Below are 18,783 nucleotides of genomic sequence, written 5' to 3'. Positions count from 1 at the left end.
TTTGGGGCCATATGTTTCCTCAAGCCATAATAGCACTTATTGGCAAGCACTATTCTTCTTTTAATTTCTTCGCTGACATTGTTATCTTTGGTCAGCAGCGAGCCCAGGTAGACGAAGGTGTCCACACGGTGTCCGAATGTCGCTGCGCCAAACGTCCTATGGACGTCCATTTTACGTCCCAAGCGGACGTATAATCGGACGTCCATAATACGTCCGGAGAACTTACTTGACGGACTTTTGTGATGTTCTCGGACGTCTATTTTAGCGCTGAGGATGTAAACTAGACGTCAACGCCATTTTATAAAGTACTAAAAGTGTTGTCATCCTGTGCATATTAAGAATGTATTTTGGGAAATAAAACGTAAATGTTTAAAGAACTTACATTTATTTATATTTATTTATTGTTAACAAACGGGACAAATACACTGTCAAAATTATACAAAAATGCAAGATTATAGAAATATAAAATAATTTTGAGTAATAAAACAAATGTTTAAGGGAATTAACATTTATTACATATATTTATTTATTAATAACAAATGGAACAAATTCACTGTCAGAATTATTCAAAAATTGCAACATTATAGAAATATACACAAAATTACAGATAAAAATAAAATATACATGAATAAAATAAATAAGTACACATTTATAAAAAGTATCATTTTGCATTTTAGTGCTTCAAATAGTACCTAAAGCTATTGATACAGAAGATTCAGACCATATCTATACCTGAACCATAATTAGTTCTGTGGTAAGGAACATGGAAATGTAAATTCTAAGGCAGTGAATGGGGAAGAATATGAAAACAAACTAGCTGAAGCAATTCAGGAGATTGGTTATTTTATGAACAAGCTTAAAAATAAAGATTGAAAGGTAACATTTCTGATAAGAGAATCCAGATTCAAGAAATTGATCACACCAGAATAAGAATATGGTCTATACAATTTACAAGAACAGTAGATGCTTGTAGACAAGTCAGTATAAATCTAATCAACATAAAAAATGTTTTTTAATGCAATTATAACATAATCGGTGTAAATTAGTAGAAGTTGAATGACTAGATAGTAAACAATGCTGACCAGTATGAAGCTGATTCTTCAGATTTACTGTCAAAAAATCAGTCAGTAAAGCCTCGAAAATTTTAGGAATAGCCAGAAAGAATTATAATGGAACGATAATTAAGAATCAATAAGTTAAGGATAAAATCAATAAATAAATTGTGATGGAGTGTCACCCTCAGTCAGAGATTTATTAAAAATAAGCCATAGAGGCCTACATAAAAAGAATGCACAATTCCTTAAAAATAAGTTAAGATATTCCATCTGGATCAAGACCTTTATTGGTATTGCTTGCTAGAATTTCACAAATTTTAATAGTAAAAGATTGAATATGGCTGTGACTGATATGGGATCTTCAACTACACTTTGTCTACACAGTAGAAAGGATTGTGAATACTGCTAAAGAAATTGGCAAAATCATTGAAAATGACTGTGGCTCACTAAAAACAGAACCATTCAACTTCCTTTATCCCTTCTCATTCTGATTTCCCTTACAATTGTGTGGTCGGCAAGTAAAAGCAGACAAGTCAATTTTTGAGTTTTAAAGTTGAAATCATAAGTATGAAAAAAATCAATACTTAATATGGAAATTTGTCTGTTTTATTTCAGCAGTAGATAAATTTTTAGGTACCTACCTATTTTTAATAAATAAAAATGTCTCAAAAATTGACTGTCCTTTTTTGTCCACCAACCACACATATTTGCTAATGCAACATGCAAATTAAATTTTATTTATATTTTTATTTCAGCATCTGCCCTCTCTTTAGATCACTTCAGATATTTCATTATCAAGTTTCAATTTCCTTCACCATGGCAACGCTTCTTTTGGAGTTTTTCCAAGCAGCACCTGAAAACAAAATTAATGTACATTCATAAATTGAACAAACTAATTTCAGATTTAGTTCATTATACTTTGCTTATTGTAAATAAATCATCATTCAAAGGCGTAAAATTAAACACATGAATTTCAAGTGCTGTAGTTTTAATGAATCTCACCTGAACTAGAAGAATACCAACCCAATCATTGGTATTTATTTCTAATGACCAAATGAGCGGTAATTACACTTTGATACTTAAAAAGCAAAAATAACAGTGTATAAATAAAATATACGGCCAACAACAATCTCATATCTCTAGCTGTAGTTCTTAAAGCAATCTCATAGCCAGACCTGAACATTTGTGAGTTGGTAAATTTTGTCATCTAAATTACATATAAGACACAGTTAACGATATGCTTCACCAGCTGTATGTGGCCACTTAAGAGATAGTGTAAATTCTTAAATGTACCTAAATTGATTTATGTTTACAAGTTACAAACCTTTTAAAACCAGAGCTATATGTGTGTCTTCAAAAGCTTTATATTGCTTTTTCCCTGGCCAACTATATTTTCCTTGGATTTTATTGCAGATCAGCTTCTTAAGGTTTCTCCTAACCAATTTGTTTATGGTCTCCTCTCCAATTTTGGAAAGCTCATTACCCTAAAATATAAATCAACATGTAACAGTAATCTAACTACTTCACAAACTTAATCATCCATGCTTAATTATTTTAGCTTCAACTATCTAATAAAAAAACAGCCTCTGTTACAAAATCAATCAAACATTCATTTGTAAATTTTGGTTTCTCATAACCATGATAAATGCCTATTAAATCTACAATTTTTGGATATATAAACAAATTACACAAACTAGGATAAAACTGACTACTAAAACTCTTTTTTAGTGGGATTCCATCAAAATTTACACAAATTTCTATAACATTGTTTTTTGGGAAGATAAAAATACCTTGAAATTTGGGACGATTTTCACATTTGATCCCATTGAACGTAGAGATACGAAATAATCGATGGGACTATCGATTGTTATCGATAGTTAGAATAATCGAAAACAATCGATAGTTTTGTTAAACAATCGATAGTTTTCGATAGCGAACGCACGCCAAAAATTTCTACCCAACAGTCACAGAATACAGAATTTACCAGAGAGTAAAAGTTAATAAAGCAAGCATTAGTAAACTCCATTCGCTTAGCTCGGACAAATTTTGACAGATTCATTGTCGGAAACCTACAACACAACAATTCCTACTTCTCAGTATTAATAGCTCAAGTATCCTGCTATTACAGACTTCTTTCTTTAAAAAAAGAAGAATTATTCTAAATAGTCGAAGTGTATACTAAACCCATCAAATTTTGGGTAGTATATATTTAAAAAATATATATTTAGTTGTTATAATTTAACATAACTATTTATTATATGGTGCAGATAAATTAAATATTGATTGTCGGTAATTTGCAAACTTCTATTTTATTTACTATTTAGTTTGTTTACTATTAATATTGGCTATGAGTACGGGTGCTTGGTTGTATAGTAATTTCCAGCCACTTTTAGTATGTCAAAAAGTAACTAACTTCGCAAAAAAATAATTACTAAATTCACTAGACAGTTCGGACTGGGATTAGCGAACCGAGTTTACATTAGTATTACGAATTATGAAACCAACCATACAAATGCACGATTAGTACCAGTGTTGCCAATCGGCGCATAATTATGCGATTTGCGCATAATTTAATTCCCAGCGCATAATTTTCGCATCCTTCATAAAATCGCACAATTTCGCATAATCCAGCTAAGCAAAAGAAAAAGCCAAGGCCAAGCCACAGCTTACAACGTTTATAAGAAGAGTCCGCGTCTTCTTTTTTCCTTTAAAAAAAGATGTTTGTATTTGTACTGACCTGACATTTTATAGTTATACAGCATTAACTTTAGCAAATAAAAATTACTTTATGGAAGAAAATTTCCATTCTATGGCGGCATTATATCGAAAATAAATTTACAACATGTAAAAATTGATTTTCGGCCACCTGAGTCACCTTCATTAAGAGTGGTTTAGGGTTAACCCGGGAGTGGACGGGTGGTCTGAAAAAGTCACCTGTGGAGTCCATCAGGACCAAAATTTAAATGACTTACAAATTTCAGATAACATTCACATAATGTTTTTAAGTATTTTGTCGGTTTACGTGTCTATTACTTAAGGACCTTATGTTATTCTATTTTTGTTGTTTTATTTTTCAAAAAATATAGGAATTAATCTAAAACCTTTAATTTTCTGCTTTGTTTAACTTTTATTAGCACTTGGTAAACAAATGTTTTCCAAAATTCCTACAGATGTTTTATTAAAATACAAATATTAACCTACACAAATTTGGTTATAACAATAAACAGAAAAATTCTCTGCTCAAAATACAACTTTGAATTTTACTCCAAATTGTTCTCTGTGCATTCAGAGCAACATGCTACAATGTTCTCCATACACAACCAGGACAGACAAAATGTGCAAAAATATCGCGTTTTCTATCTTTTTTAGTATTTGCAATTTCTTTTTTTTATTGGTGGTCATTTCTAATGGGCCTGGTATAGGGGTATTTGATAAGTGTAATGCTGGTTGTTGTACAACTCAAGCTAAATGAGGGTTCAAAGCTTTCCTCATATTTTATTTTGTCATATTCCTAAATCTTTCAAATATTTTTCAGCAATGTTTAAATTCTTCTGAATTGTTTTTTTTATAATTCGAACGAATTGACAGCAGCAACATTCATGAGGCCATAGAATAATACCATAGGTTAACATCTAGAAGTGTATCTAACAAAATTATAGGAATCTCTATTCCTTACTTTGTCAGATCATAAAATGTAATAATTTCTATATATGTAATAATTTGTAAGAAACCGAAAAAAACTGCATAACAAGTATATGAATCTCAATTTCCCATAGTAACAGGAGTAGGCGGGTGAGGTCTGCCAAGACATATTAAATATCTCAAAACCAAAAAATAAATTTGTTTTAAAAATTTCACCATTATTTGGAGGGAGCAATTATTGAAAGGTACTGAAAAGGAAAAGGTCATTTGTATAATATAAATAACATTTACATTAAAATCATTTTTCATTCTTTGTAGTAAGAATCTAACTATAAAGTGCCCTGTTATTCCCCAAGCAAATATTTCTCACCAGAAAAATCCCCCTATCTGACAATACCCAATCAATACACATTGAAGGAAAGGTTTCACATATATTTGAGTAGGTAGGTACTTCACATTTGTATTTACAGGGATTTCACATTAAATTACATATATAAATATAAGGCACAAATTGAAAAAAAAAATTAATTATTCAAGTGTACTTCTTCAACTGTTACTTTGTGTGTTGTGTTTGTGCAAAGAAACTAAAAAATATATAGAAAATGGATAAGTGGCTTTTCAGTTTTAAGGTAAATATAAAAAATAGTTAAAAGTTACAATCATTTATATATATATATATATATATATATATATATATATATATATATATATATATATATATATATATATATATATATATATATATATATATAATAGAGAAATCACATAAGCATTAACCATAACTAAATTTGTACCTTCTAGGATGCATGTTCAATAGTTTAAAATAATTATTTTTTGTTCACATCAAAAAATCATTTCCTATACAATAATTAATGGTACTTATTGGTTTTTTTAAGTACCATATAGTTTACAATATCTTTATGCTTCTTCAAAAATCAAAATTACCAACATATACCTGCTGTGAATGAGAGGTAAAAGTTCAGTAGATTTTGTATAGATCTTTTAAGCTTCTTAAAATTAAATTTTGTGTTTTAATAAAGCAAATTGTTTTTTAGAGTAAACATCAGGAAACAGAGACAAATAAGCAGAAAGATTCCCCAGTACCACTTGATGTAGAAAAGCCAGGTTGCAGTCATCAAGTTGAAGGCTCCCCTATTTATCCTGCTCCCACACATTCTCATATTATGAGTGACAATGGCGATACTATGGTAATGTATTGAAGCAATTGATAATTTTATAAAAATTACATAAAAACACAGACTTCATATCGTATTTATTTATTAAAATTATATAGATAATATAATTAAATTAAACTATAAACTACAAATATCAGATATAATTACAGAAATTAGGTATAATATGAGAAAGATTTAAAACTACTACAGTAGTGAAATACATTTGTATTTGACTTTGACTAATATTTTATTGATTTACACCATCTAAATTATGATTATATTTTTAGAATGATCCTACACCAGCAAAAAAGAAAATAAAAATAGAGAAAGCATCAAAGAGTGAAAAAAAGAAGACTTTTAACAGCTCTTGGAAAAGTGTACCACAGTTTAAGAATTGGTTAGAAAAATCAATAAAACAACCATCATCTGAGGGTAATGAGTACGCCTATTGCAAGGTATGTGATTGTGATATTGTAGCTCATAAAAGTGTATTACTAAAACATTCAATAAGTGAAAGGCATAAATTAAATTGGACAAAAGTGGCGAGCAATACTAAACTCACTGAATTGTATAAACCAAATGCTGATGATGTAGCTGTAAAAACGGCAGAGTTAAAGTTATGTGCCTTGTTGGCAAGCAATAACCTGCCATTTTTATTAGTAGACACCCTAACTCCTTTAATTCAAAATATATGTTATGACTCGAAAATTGCTAAACAATTACACTTAAAACGAACCAAAGCTAAGTCAATTATTTGCAATAACTTGGGGTATAATTTTCTTGAAGAACTATATATTAAATTAAGGGAGCCAGGATGTTTTTTTTCTTTGGTTATGGATGAAACTACTGATATTTCAGTAAAAAAGCAATGTGCATTCACTACTATAATTTATGAAAATAATTCAACCAAAACACAATTTTTTGATCTTGTCGAGGCTCATGGATCAACAGCTAGTGATTTATATGGTATTCTAAAGAACTGTTTAACTTCAAAGAATATTCCACTGACTAATTTTGTAGGGTTTTCATCAGATACCACCAATGTTATGGTTGGAGAGTTTAACTCTGTATTTTCCAAGTTAAAAGAAGAATTTCCACACATAGTATGCATTAGATGCTCATGTCATATGGCACATTTAGCTACATCAAAAGCCTGTTTAAAATTACCTAGGCATGTGGAAGATCTGCTACGGAACATAGGCAGTCATTTTAATAGGAGTGCTTTGAGGAGACACAAATTTATAGAGTTCCAAAATTTTTTTCAAGTGAAAATTCACAAGATACTCTCTCCAGCCATAACAAGATGGTTATCTATTAAAGAATGTGTCGATAGAGTACTTGAGCAATATGAGCCACTTAGAGCATATTTGACAGAGTATGTATTTGAAGACCCGTCAATTACAACAGAAACAATGTTGGAAACCATGTCAAATTTGTTCACACCGGTGTATCTAGAGTTTATGTCATATTCTTTAGGACTAATGACAGATTTCAATTTACTCTTTCAGTCAGAAAAACCACTTCTTTGTAAGGTTCAGCCACAAACTGAAACTCTGTTGAGAACGCTGTGTTCTAATTTTATAAAGATGTCTGTAATAAAAAGAACCAACGACATATTTAGACTTAACCATGAAAACCCTACAAATTTTGTTAGTTTACATGATATTTATATAGGAGTTGCTGCAACAGAAAGCTTGAAAGAATTAAAAAAAAAGCCAAATTTGAACCAAAAAGAATTTGATAGTTTTTTTAAATGTATTTTAGAATTCTATATAGAGTTAGTTAGTAATATTAAAAATCGATTCACCTTTAACGACCCTATCTATAAAATAATTTCAATATTGGATCCCAAAATTGCACAAAGCTTTGAAATAAAATCATTACAATGTGTAACTAATCAATTCCCTATTTTAAAAGAATATGTTAATATTCAGGAGTTAGATAATGAATGGAGAAGACACGCTTTATTAGACTTTGAAAAATTAAATTTAAATTCAGATGACTGTGAGCAATATTGGTCTCAAATATTTAATTTAAAAAATGATGCTAATGCTTTTTTATTTCCGAATTTAAAAAAAACGCTACAGCTACTTTTTGTTTTGCCATTCTCTAATGCTAGTGTAGAACGTATATTTAGTGATTTGTTTAACATAAAAAGTGACAAACGGAATTTATTAAACTCTTCAACAGCAAAGGCTATTTTGGCAACCAAAGCAGGAGTTGAAAAGAATGGCGGTTGCTTAAAATTCATACCATCCAAAAAAATGCTAGGCCATAATACATGGAAAGACAATCAGTAGCTTGTATTTTAATATAGTATGTTTCTACTTTAAGTATACCTATGTTTTTGTTTTAATAGAATAATTTACATTAGTTTAAGATATTTAATCTGTTGTTTACTTGTAAGTACCATTCATAACTGATTATTAAAGCTAAAATATTACAAATGATGTATATTTTTCAAAATATCCTATTTTCCTGATAATATTTTAAGTAAAGAAAATAACTTGGCAAATAATTTGCAAACTTTTATGTCTTCAGTTTCTGAGGAAGACAAATTAGTTGAACATGTTCTTTTTGTATTCACATTTTACCGATCTGAGGTATATGCAACAGTTTTCAATTGCAAAGGTACATTTTCTTTGCTGATATGAATAACAGGAGTATCATTGTTATCCTCAAAAGCACATAAGTAAACTCCTTCCACAATAAGTTGTCTCTAGGAAACAGAAAAATACCATGGAGGAACTAGACAGGTTCATCAATTGCTCATGACACAGGACACAGTACATAAGGTATTCTGAAATAAAATAAAAAAAAGTTAAACTACATAATTATAAAAAAAGTATTACAAATATGTAGGAAAGAGTCATAAATTTTTATTGTATTCAGTTTCCATAGATATTTTACTAGAACCTTGCAGTTCCCAGTTGCCACTTTAAGAGCATATTTTCATATGCCTATGATGATGGAATAGTTCTTATTCTTAGTACCATATAAGCATTAAAAAGTGAACAGGTTCCACAATCAAATGAATTGTAGTTAAATAGGATAAAAATATATATAATTATGTACTCACCTATTAAAATTAATCCAGTCTAGATGCGCCATATTCTTGTTTTTAAGTTATAACATAACCATCAAGGGCAAGGGTGTACCAGTATCACACACTTTTTTTGGGCATTTCGCATTTTAAGGCACTCTAACCTAGCCAAGCTTTTATATGACAGTTAACATACTCTTAAATCAACAAATAAAAATTAAACCTCAATCCTACTTATTTTCTTTTCAGTTTCTTGTTTATTTTGTTTACCATCATTTACCATTTTGTTTATTTGTTTTGTGACTGTGACACGCTTTCAATCCATTTTCAATCATGATTTTCAATCACTATTACAATGACAACTGACAGGACGTGACAGATGACAGTAAGGACATAAAAATAAGGTTTGTTTGATGTTTGTTGATTGCTTCACACGTTTTACAACACAGCGCATAATTTTGGACAAAATCGCATAATTTTTGACAGGGAGGTGCATCTTTCCATGCCCAGCCATTGGTAACACTGATTAGTACACAACCGACAATGTAAACCTTTCGTTTTTTGTCGACTACTGTCTTTTTTTGAACGCTAGTTGTGTGGGTTGTAGTTTGTGTATGTTATGTTAATGTTGTACACCTATTACATTAATTTGGTTTGCCCTTAACTTGAAGTAAACTTCCGCTCATCCTCTCATTATGGTCATTGGATTTAGTGTTCTGTGTGTCCCATTTTGTCATTTTAGGTTTGCTGTTTTGTATAAATCAATATAGGGCTTTTCATCAGCCGCCATGTTTCTCGTACAGAAAGATTTTACAATGACGTATATATATTTTACGTCAGACGTAAGCTAGTCATACATACTGGTTTATAAATTTATAAAGAAATATTTTTTATTTAATAAAGAAATAACATTGTTTATACAGAAATAAATGTTTTGGAAAACTTATAAAATAATATTTAATGTCTTTAAATATATTACTAACCTAAACTAACATCTTTGTTTACCACTGTCTGTTCGAAAAAAATGGTTGACACTATTTTTGATGAAAAATCCTATTTTATTATTACATATAACGTCATACGTCATATATAATATAATAAAGATAGCACGCCACAAACAAAAACAAGATAGATTCTCATTTTCGTTGAGTGAGAGAGTATTTGCATCTATTTATCTTAAAAATAGAAAAGTTTGTGACCAACTTCGGAAAAAGGAAAAGGGAAGGTAAGTTTCTGTTTCAAAATTCGTTTAGGCCTAGAGGACTTGGCTTAGTTTGATTTTTATTATTATTTTTTTAAGAAACCAGTAGCATAGATTCTACTACTAGTGGTGAATTAAATTTATTATCGCCTCGTATACGGAATGATGATCAGATGTTACCAACAGATCAAGTTGCATCAACTTCTACTTCTTTAGTTCAAGATATTGCATTTGCTGGTCAAGGTACTCACAGTTATATACGAAAACGAAATAAAATATCAAGTGGATGGAAGTATTTTTCGAAGTCAAATGACAAAAAACTTGCAAAATGTTCTGAATGTGGAAAAGAATATAAAACCTGTGGAAACACCACCAATCTTTTTGACCACTTAAAGAGATTTCATCCTCATTTGACTAAAAACTCTCAATCACTCCAATTAGGTATGTAACATCATTTTAATTTGTAAATTTGTATCTACAAGTGAAGTTTATTTTTAGCAAGTGCTAGTATAAGCACAAGCCATTCTGAGGCATCTTCAGCAAGATCAAACACTCGTTCTGTCAGTCCCTTTTTCCGAAAAGCTCAACTGTATGACAACAATTCTCTCCGAAAAAAATCTTTAGATGAAGCTCTGATAATGATGATCTGTCAAGATTTTCAGCCATTCAGCATTGTGAAAGATGAAGGATTCAGAAAATTTGTGGAATTATTAGATTCTAGATACAGTTTGCCAAACCCTGACACATTAAAAAACAAATTATTGAAAAACATGTACGATGAAACATCCAATACATTAAAAGATATTTTAGGAAGTATTAAATATGTGGCAATCACCACTGATATTTGGACATCAGTGTCAAATGAGTCTTTCATATGTGTATCTTGTCACTTTGTGGATTCCCACTTTGAATTAAAAAGAGTAGTTTTAGCGACTAACGTAATTAATGAAAGCAAAACTGCAGAAAATATTGCAAGAGTTTTAAAGGAAATTTTTGATCAATGGAATATTTTTGATAAAATATCATGCATAGTTACTGATAATGCAGCTAACATGCTAAAAGCATGTGAATTATTACAGAAAACACATATTCCATGCTTTGCTCATTCTCTAAATTTGGCAGTGCAAGAAAACTTTAAAAGTAATTTAATTCAACCACTGTTAAAGAAATGTAAAGATGTTGTAACTTTTTTTAAATCTAGCCCCACAGCCACATTAAAGTTTAAAGAAGAACAGAGGCAATTTTGGAGGGATACTCATGAAAGAAATAAGGAACCTTACAAATTGCTACAAGAAGTTCCTACTAGGTGGAACAGTTGCTTTTATATGATTAAAAGAATATTGCTCACTTCTGATCCATTAAACAATACATTGCTAAAATTGCGCAATGCCCCTCAACCTTTCTCGGCTGATGGCATTGCAGTCATGAAAGATATGGAAAAATGTTTGTCAGTTTTTGAGGATGCTACTGAAAAGGTGTCTGGTTACAAATATGTCACAATTTCTTTATTAATTCCCACTGTTTTTGGTATTTACAATTTTTTAAGTTCATGTGATTTATTGACAGAAATTGGGTTAAAATTTCGTGATGGACTTGTAGAGTCAGTCAGGACTCGACTTTTTCCCTATGAGACTAGAACTGTTCCAAGAATTAGTACCATTCTAGATGCTAGATTTAAAAAAGATGGTTTTAAAAGTATTATAAATGCTGAGCAAGCATCCTGCTTCTTAGAGCAAGAACTAGGAGGTATTATTCATGAACAGGGACAAACAAATATAAGTGATGAGAATTCCAGAAGAGACACTCAGCTTGACACAACGAAAAGCAATTTATTTGCTTTTATGGAACAGAGGAAGAAGGATAAAAGCAGAAATATAAAAGCGGATGTAATAATCATTAAAAGGCAGTATCTCGAAAGACAGAACTCTGCACAAGAAACTGATCCATTATTGTTTTGGAAGGTAAGTCATTCTTTTAGTGTTGAACTGAAAACTAATTTATGAATTCTAGTTGAATGAGATTGAGATAGAATCGAATCCTATGCAAGAACTGGCTAAGAAGTATTTGTGCATTCCAGGAACATCAGTTGAATCTGAAAGAAACTTCAGTTCAGCAGGGCAAATTTTAACAGATAGATGGTCCAGACTTCGAGCCAAATATCTGAACATGATTATATTTGTTAACAAAAATTCTTTTCTGATGCAATAAAATAAAAAAAATCTACTATAGGGTTACTTGTATTTTTATTAGAGAGTTATTGAAACCATAAGATGACAGCTGTCTTTATTACAGGATTTTTTAATAAAGTATAAAATACTTCATGTCTAAAAGACAGTTATTGCTAACATGTTAAAGAAATCTTTTATTTTGACAAAAATGGCATTAAATATTTTTTTATAACATAAAAATAACCTATAAATGCATATATGATCCTATTTTTTACTTATATACCTAGTCCTAGATTAAAATAATATAATTATTTTGTTATTTAAAGAATACTATAATCATACTCAAATTACAGTATGGAAGAACCATTAGATTTAGCAAATGATGAAGAAATATAGTTCTAATTTATGCATATTATCGCTATAACCTACAACAATAATCTGTAATTAAGAATAATACATTCATTAAATAAAACAGAACATCAACAAATTTGATCAAATATCTTAATAAATATAAGTGAAGTTAGACGTCTTTCTTCTGTACTTAATTTGACAGGTTACGTCAAAATAAGTGATCTTTAAATATAAGTTCTCTGGTTTGTATTTAATTTTAAAGTATTTTATTAAAGGACAAAAATAGAGAATGCAAAACTGCGCAAGCGTCAAAATAAAGGTACTTTTATTACAGGACGACAAAAAAAACCTCTTAAATATGTTAAAAACTCTAGTATGTTAAACTATCGAAAACAATCGATAGTTATCGATGGTCGAAGACAAAACATCGATGGTCTCTACTATCGATTGTTTCGTATCTCTACATTGAAGATAGCTATAAGTGAGCTGTCAATTAAAGTTCATAGAACGAAATGTTGGCGCTTGACTGTGTTGCCATGTTTTTTTAATAAATCGGGAAATAGCATGTGATTTATAATTAATAAAAATCTAATAGAACGTTAACAAACTAACAGTAAAAAAGAAATTCTTTAAAAAAATAATAAGAATAGTATTCAGGTACTTTCCACAGGCATCTGGTGACCATCTGTAACAATCTGGCAACTGGTGGTTTGAGGATTGCCAAATCTATTAGCTTATTATCAAAGGCAAATGCAAACAAAATGTAATAATTAACTGCAATTAATATGAGAAGAAACGAGTATTTATTCGTTCGTGCTGTATATAAAAAAATAAAAAAATTGCATAATTCATATAGTAATATGTATAATAAAAATGTATTTTTGAAAGCTTCTCTATTTGTAATAATTGAAGCCTACCACATATACATTATAAAGACATGACAACACAGTCAAACGTCAAAAATTTTTTTGTGAATTTAATTCACAGCTCCTTTGTAGCTATCTTCAATGGGACCAAATGTGAAAATCGTCGGATCAGAGTATTTAATTTATTTGTTTGAGTCCACGTGATCAATTTGGATTATTTTAGATACTTAACATGATGTTAATAAAAAGTTTATATCCGAAGTATTGTAACCTTAACTATTTGAAGTGAAACTCTCATCAAAATGATCAGTTAGGGATTCCGAGGAAAGGTTTGAAGAAGATGGAATATCGGGTTATTAATATTTTCAACAATATTCTCTACGTTTTTCGTAACCATCCTCTGTTGATGACGCTTAGAAACAAATCGTTTTCCTTTAAACATACCTAACTAATTTTAGGAAAAATTACACTTACCTTTTAACTAACCAATGGTACCAAATCTTTAATAAATGGTACCAAATCTTTAACAATGTACTATAACCAAAGCAAGCATCAAAAAAAGTTGCTAATTCACACCATTTTCATTGTATACTGCTTATATTATTCTTTTATACATTAATAATAGGAATTAAACTGTGCCATTTGTTTAAATAGGTGACAACTATGACATGACAATGACAATTTGTAATTTGATATCATCATTTTACAATTTTGCTAGTTGCCACACTTATTCATCTTTGAAGAGCTTTCTTCAATATTCATCTTGCTGATAAAAATTATATTTTTACTTTTAGCAAACTTATATCATTGTCATCCTGGTAACTAGAATAATAAAAAATATTTTTTTATTCTATTGAAATATATGCTATTTGATCCCATAGTTGGTAAATGTCGGACGTCCATATTTAGTCCACCTAAAGTATGTCCCACTTCGTATGTCCAGGGACGTCCGGACCAAAACTGGATGTCGTATGTTACTAGGGATATAACACAGTAAGCCATTGACACTACTTGATAGTTTGAAACCTTCCCTAATGTGTATATCGTCAATAGAGAGTTATTGCAAACACAGATTTTATTCTTTTATTTTGATGAATGACATTAAATATTTTTGCATATATAAAAATAATCTATAAACTATAAATTGTATTTGTTACCTATTATAAGATCCTATAATAATAATTCAAATAAGATCATTGAAAAAAGTAAAACATTCAATTTAACTATTTCCTCATTTAAAGAATAGGTACCATAACCCATAATACTCGTACAATAGCTATTTTAGGAGTTGTTAAATATTTTTGCATATTATGGGTATATAAAATAGGGAATTTATGGACAATGGATTATTAGGAAATAGTGGATATCCAGTTCTCAACTACCATTGTAGAATCTTCAGACAGCAGCTCTAAGTGCTGTATAATCTATCACAAATTGCGTCAAGAATTGAGAATGACCGAGCTTTTGGTATTTTAAATAGATTTACCATTTTAACATGTGGAATGAGATGCAAGTTACCTTTTGTTCAAAGAATAATACCTAACAGGTTGTTCAGTTTTACATAACATTGTAGTTAAGAGAGAAAACATGGAAATACTGGCAAATGAGGGTGCTGTTGATATTTGAGTGTAGTACTTTTGATTAAAAACTTTTCGTTTATAAATACTAATCTATAAGACATTAGAATTTCAAAAATTAAACCTTTGTTTTATTGTATCAACCTATTTATATTGTTAATCCTTTATGTTGGATATCTCCTAAATGGAATACCTAAGTACTCTATTCCACAATATCTAAAGCATGATATTTGTGCATAAAAATTTATTGAAATTAGATACACCCTATACATCTGTAATGAAAATGTCAAATATATTAAATTTAATAAATGAGTTACAAAGATATTCTATGCCTGATCTGTGATTGTGATCATTAAACACTTTAAAATTATTAGAAATTACTATATTTAAATTTATTTTACTCTTTTCTTATCGCAAGCTTCAATAAAAATGTTCTTTTTAAAATTGATTTGGTCAAAACATTAATAATCTATATCTGAGTATAAATTTTTATTTGGGATCAATTCAAGTGAGTGGCCCATAAAAAATAATCTACATAAAGAGACTGCTTATATCCTTAAAAAACGACAATATTTTGTTAAACCAACTAAATACTAGATTACATAGATATTGTAAAAACAGATAAAAAAGCTGTTTTGCATTTACTTAATAGCTGTGCGAAACTCTGACCGAGAGTTGATCTTTTCACAAATAAAACCTTTTTGAGAACAAAGATAATAGATCAGACAGGTTGAAAACTCAAAATGTGTTTGTTGATGTTTGATTGATGAACTAGTTAGATATATTGCGACATTGTCAGTTTTTTGACAGCAGTACAAGATTTCCAGAAAAAGCTAGAAGTATGAAAAAAATTATGGAGAAAAAATATACGATATTTTCGTAGGATATGAATAAAATTGATAAGAGCGATTGTAGGTAGATAAGTCTCGAGAAAACTGACAATCGAAGGATCACCTAAGGTGAGAGAGAGAGAGAAAGAAGAAGAGATCCAGTCTCGAAGATAGACACAAATATTTTAATAGTATTAAAACGTTCGAATAATTATTCGAACATCACTGTTACAGAAATAAATGAATTACTTAAGTTTTGAGAATTTATACAAAATTATCCACACAAAAAGAAAACGAAGAGGAAAATATTGAACAATCAATTCAAAAGATACCGTATAAGAAAAATCTACTTCAAAATTTATGGTAAGATTTTGACAAGGAAGTTCAATTCAAGGAACTCAGCCATTGTTGAGTTAGACCAGGGATCCTCACTAGGATTTCTTTCAGAGCCTAATAGTTTGAATGAAATATTCCTCAGGGCTGCAAGTACAAATGGTGGTATGAAATAACTTTAAAACTATATGACTATAACATAAGTTTATTACAAGTTACGTAAAAACAATAAAATTATATGGACTGTTTTGCATGTAAAAAGTAGGAAAATATCTTTTACTTGATTCCAGAATTTGTTAATTCTTTGAAGTCGACGGGCGAAATCTTTCACAGCTCTCTAGAATGGCATCTATGTTAACAGGTTGGGAAAAAACTGAAATTCTCCAAATATTTTCAACGTTCTCACTAGTTAGCCTAGATCTGTACTTATTTTTTATGAACTTCAGCTTAGTGAATATCACAGACATAATGTAGATGCAAAAATACACAACATTTTCTGAGCACAGTCAAGTAAGTTAGGAAATTTGTAATTTTCAGCTGTTTCCCAAAACTTAGTGAGCTTTTTCCTTCTTTTTTTCTTCAAATTCCTAGCTTCATATTCAAAAATAGAAAGATAAGCTACATTTGCTGTTGGTATTATAAAACAAGGTTTTGAAACATCTTTACTGGCCGGCCAGTGCCACTGTGGTGGGGGTAAAAATGACTAATGCGAAATGCCGTACAATGCATGGAGCCGCTCTACACTAATGTAATCTGATTGAATACATAAATAGAAACATAATTATATTATAACTCGCAAATTTTGTTTTACTGCCTAGCAGTCTGAGGGCCGCAGGCGACCCATGGGCCGCGTAGTGAGTATGGCCGAGTTAGACAAATATTTAGTAGAGCCCATTTTACCGAGAAAAGAGCTCAGGTATATCCCAGGATCCTCTTTTATGTCAAATTATGAAGACTAGGCTTTGTATTATGGCTATATCTGTCCCGTGTCAAAAGCCGGACAGATAAGCAACCGCCACCTAAGCGTTAACCTCCGATGGCGCGCCACGAAATGCTGCGTACTCTCTACGCTACTTTACGGAGTTGAAGGGTGGACGTTAACAGCGGCAACTATAAAGAAGTTAGCGGCTGTAGAAATATGGCTGTATCGACGCATACTGAGAATATCTTGGATAGACAGAGTGACCAACAGAGGTATTAAGACGAAGAGGTAAAGAGGTGGAATTGTTAACAACTGTTAAAAGGAGGAAAGCGTCATACCTGGGCCATGTGTTCTGTAATGATAAGTACAGTCTGCTACAGCTTATCGTGGAAGGCAAGATTGAAGGTAGAAGAGGTTTGGGCAGAAAGAAGAAATCTTGGCTAAGAAACTTGAGAGAATGGTTTCAAATACCAGAAGCTGCGAACATAATACATGCGGCACAAAACAGAGAAACCTATCGTTTGATGGTCGCCAACCTTCGGTAGAAGACGGCACATAAAGAAGGACAGATAGTCAACGAAAAGCGAGAGACATTAAAGACGAATAAAATCTCAAGTGATTTTTTTAAGTTATAATTTAAACAATAACAAATTTAATTCCAAATTGTTTGGTTTTTGTATCGACCTAGATTTGAAATTTTATTTATAATACAGTTTTTCTTTATTAGTTATTTTATCTGTATAAACAGAAATATATTTAAATTTATTTTTTAAGATTTAAAATTATCTGTAGGCACTGTAAAAATATATAAAACGTGACAACCAGGTAAAATACAAAGTAGTTAACGTAGTTGAAAGACACTACCTGTTTCGGTGAGAGTCGAAAACTTTAACGCACAGCTTTCGTGTTCTGTCTCTTTTTTTTGTATCTTGTATTAAAACGCACTACTGCAGTGAATTGGATTGCTCGGGATTCGGTAACACTCGGGGTGTTACGACTGTGTACTGTGTAATGACACTTTATTGTCGCGGTGTCAATACACATGACGCACCGTAAAGTATCAGCATAAAAGTGTCATACCACAAAGTGTTACTAACAGAATACCGCAGCAAGACATTGACCATCTGATCATGAGTTTGCCTTACAGATGTAGGACAGTTTTCAACAACCGTGGAGGTCATACACCATACTAACTTAACCTAAAGACTACTTTGTTTTCCACAAATTCCTGTAGCTGGCTGTATACCATGTATCACAAAAAATTTATTTATAAAAGGTATATATTAAAACAACCTGACAGTGTTTTAATATATACCTGTTATAAAGGTATTTTTAAATATTTTTTTACTTTGTTTTGAGTTGAGGGGCCACAGATTAGTTTTTTATTTTTTTTTGTTACCATTTTTTGACTTATGGAGTTATATAAATTGCGAACTTTTTATTAAAAATATTTGAAAGAAATTATTTGAAATCCTTCTGTAAACTCGCATTTTGTTTTTGTCCCTTAGAAATAAAAGTTTAATATAAATATATATTTTATCTAGGGTTTGGTATGTTTCCTTTCCTCATCATATATCACTGTTTATTTTTGATTAATTTTTTTTCTTTAATTGTAGGTAA

The 18,783-nt window shown here is 30.4% G+C and overlaps 2 protein-coding genes across 2 annotated transcripts; both read left to right on the top strand.

Annotated features, from left to right (window-relative positions):
• Positions 1–5,198: 5,198 nt before the first annotated feature.
• On the top strand, positions 5,199–8,185 carry LOC140451892 (uncharacterized). Its single transcript, XM_072545840.1, has 3 exons — positions 5,199–5,326; positions 5,753–5,905; positions 6,160–8,185. Exons 1-3 carry the CDS (start codon positions 5,300–5,302, stop codon positions 8,170–8,172), a joined length of 2,193 nt encoding a protein of 730 aa, XP_072401941.1. The 5' UTR covers positions 5,199–5,299; the 3' UTR covers positions 8,173–8,185.
• Positions 8,186–9,519: 1,334 nt separating this feature from the next.
• LOC140451893 (E3 SUMO-protein ligase ZBED1-like) lies at positions 9,520–12,344 on the top strand. The gene is made up of 4 exons (XM_072545841.1): positions 9,520–10,140; positions 10,216–10,557; positions 10,615–12,077; positions 12,127–12,344. Exons 2-4 carry the CDS (start codon positions 10,290–10,292, stop codon positions 12,322–12,324), a joined length of 1,929 nt encoding a protein of 642 aa, XP_072401942.1. The 5' UTR covers positions 9,520–10,140; positions 10,216–10,289; the 3' UTR covers positions 12,325–12,344.
• Positions 12,345–18,783: the final 6,439 nt, after the last annotated feature.

This window comes from Diabrotica undecimpunctata, chromosome 10, assembly GCF_040954645.1.
Source record: "Diabrotica undecimpunctata isolate CICGRU chromosome 10, icDiaUnde3, whole genome shotgun sequence".
Taxonomy (NCBI): Eukaryota; Metazoa; Arthropoda; class Insecta; order Coleoptera; family Chrysomelidae; genus Diabrotica; species Diabrotica undecimpunctata.
The sequence above is the reverse complement of the archived record's forward strand: the minus strand, read 5'-3'. Positions and strand labels throughout refer to the sequence as shown.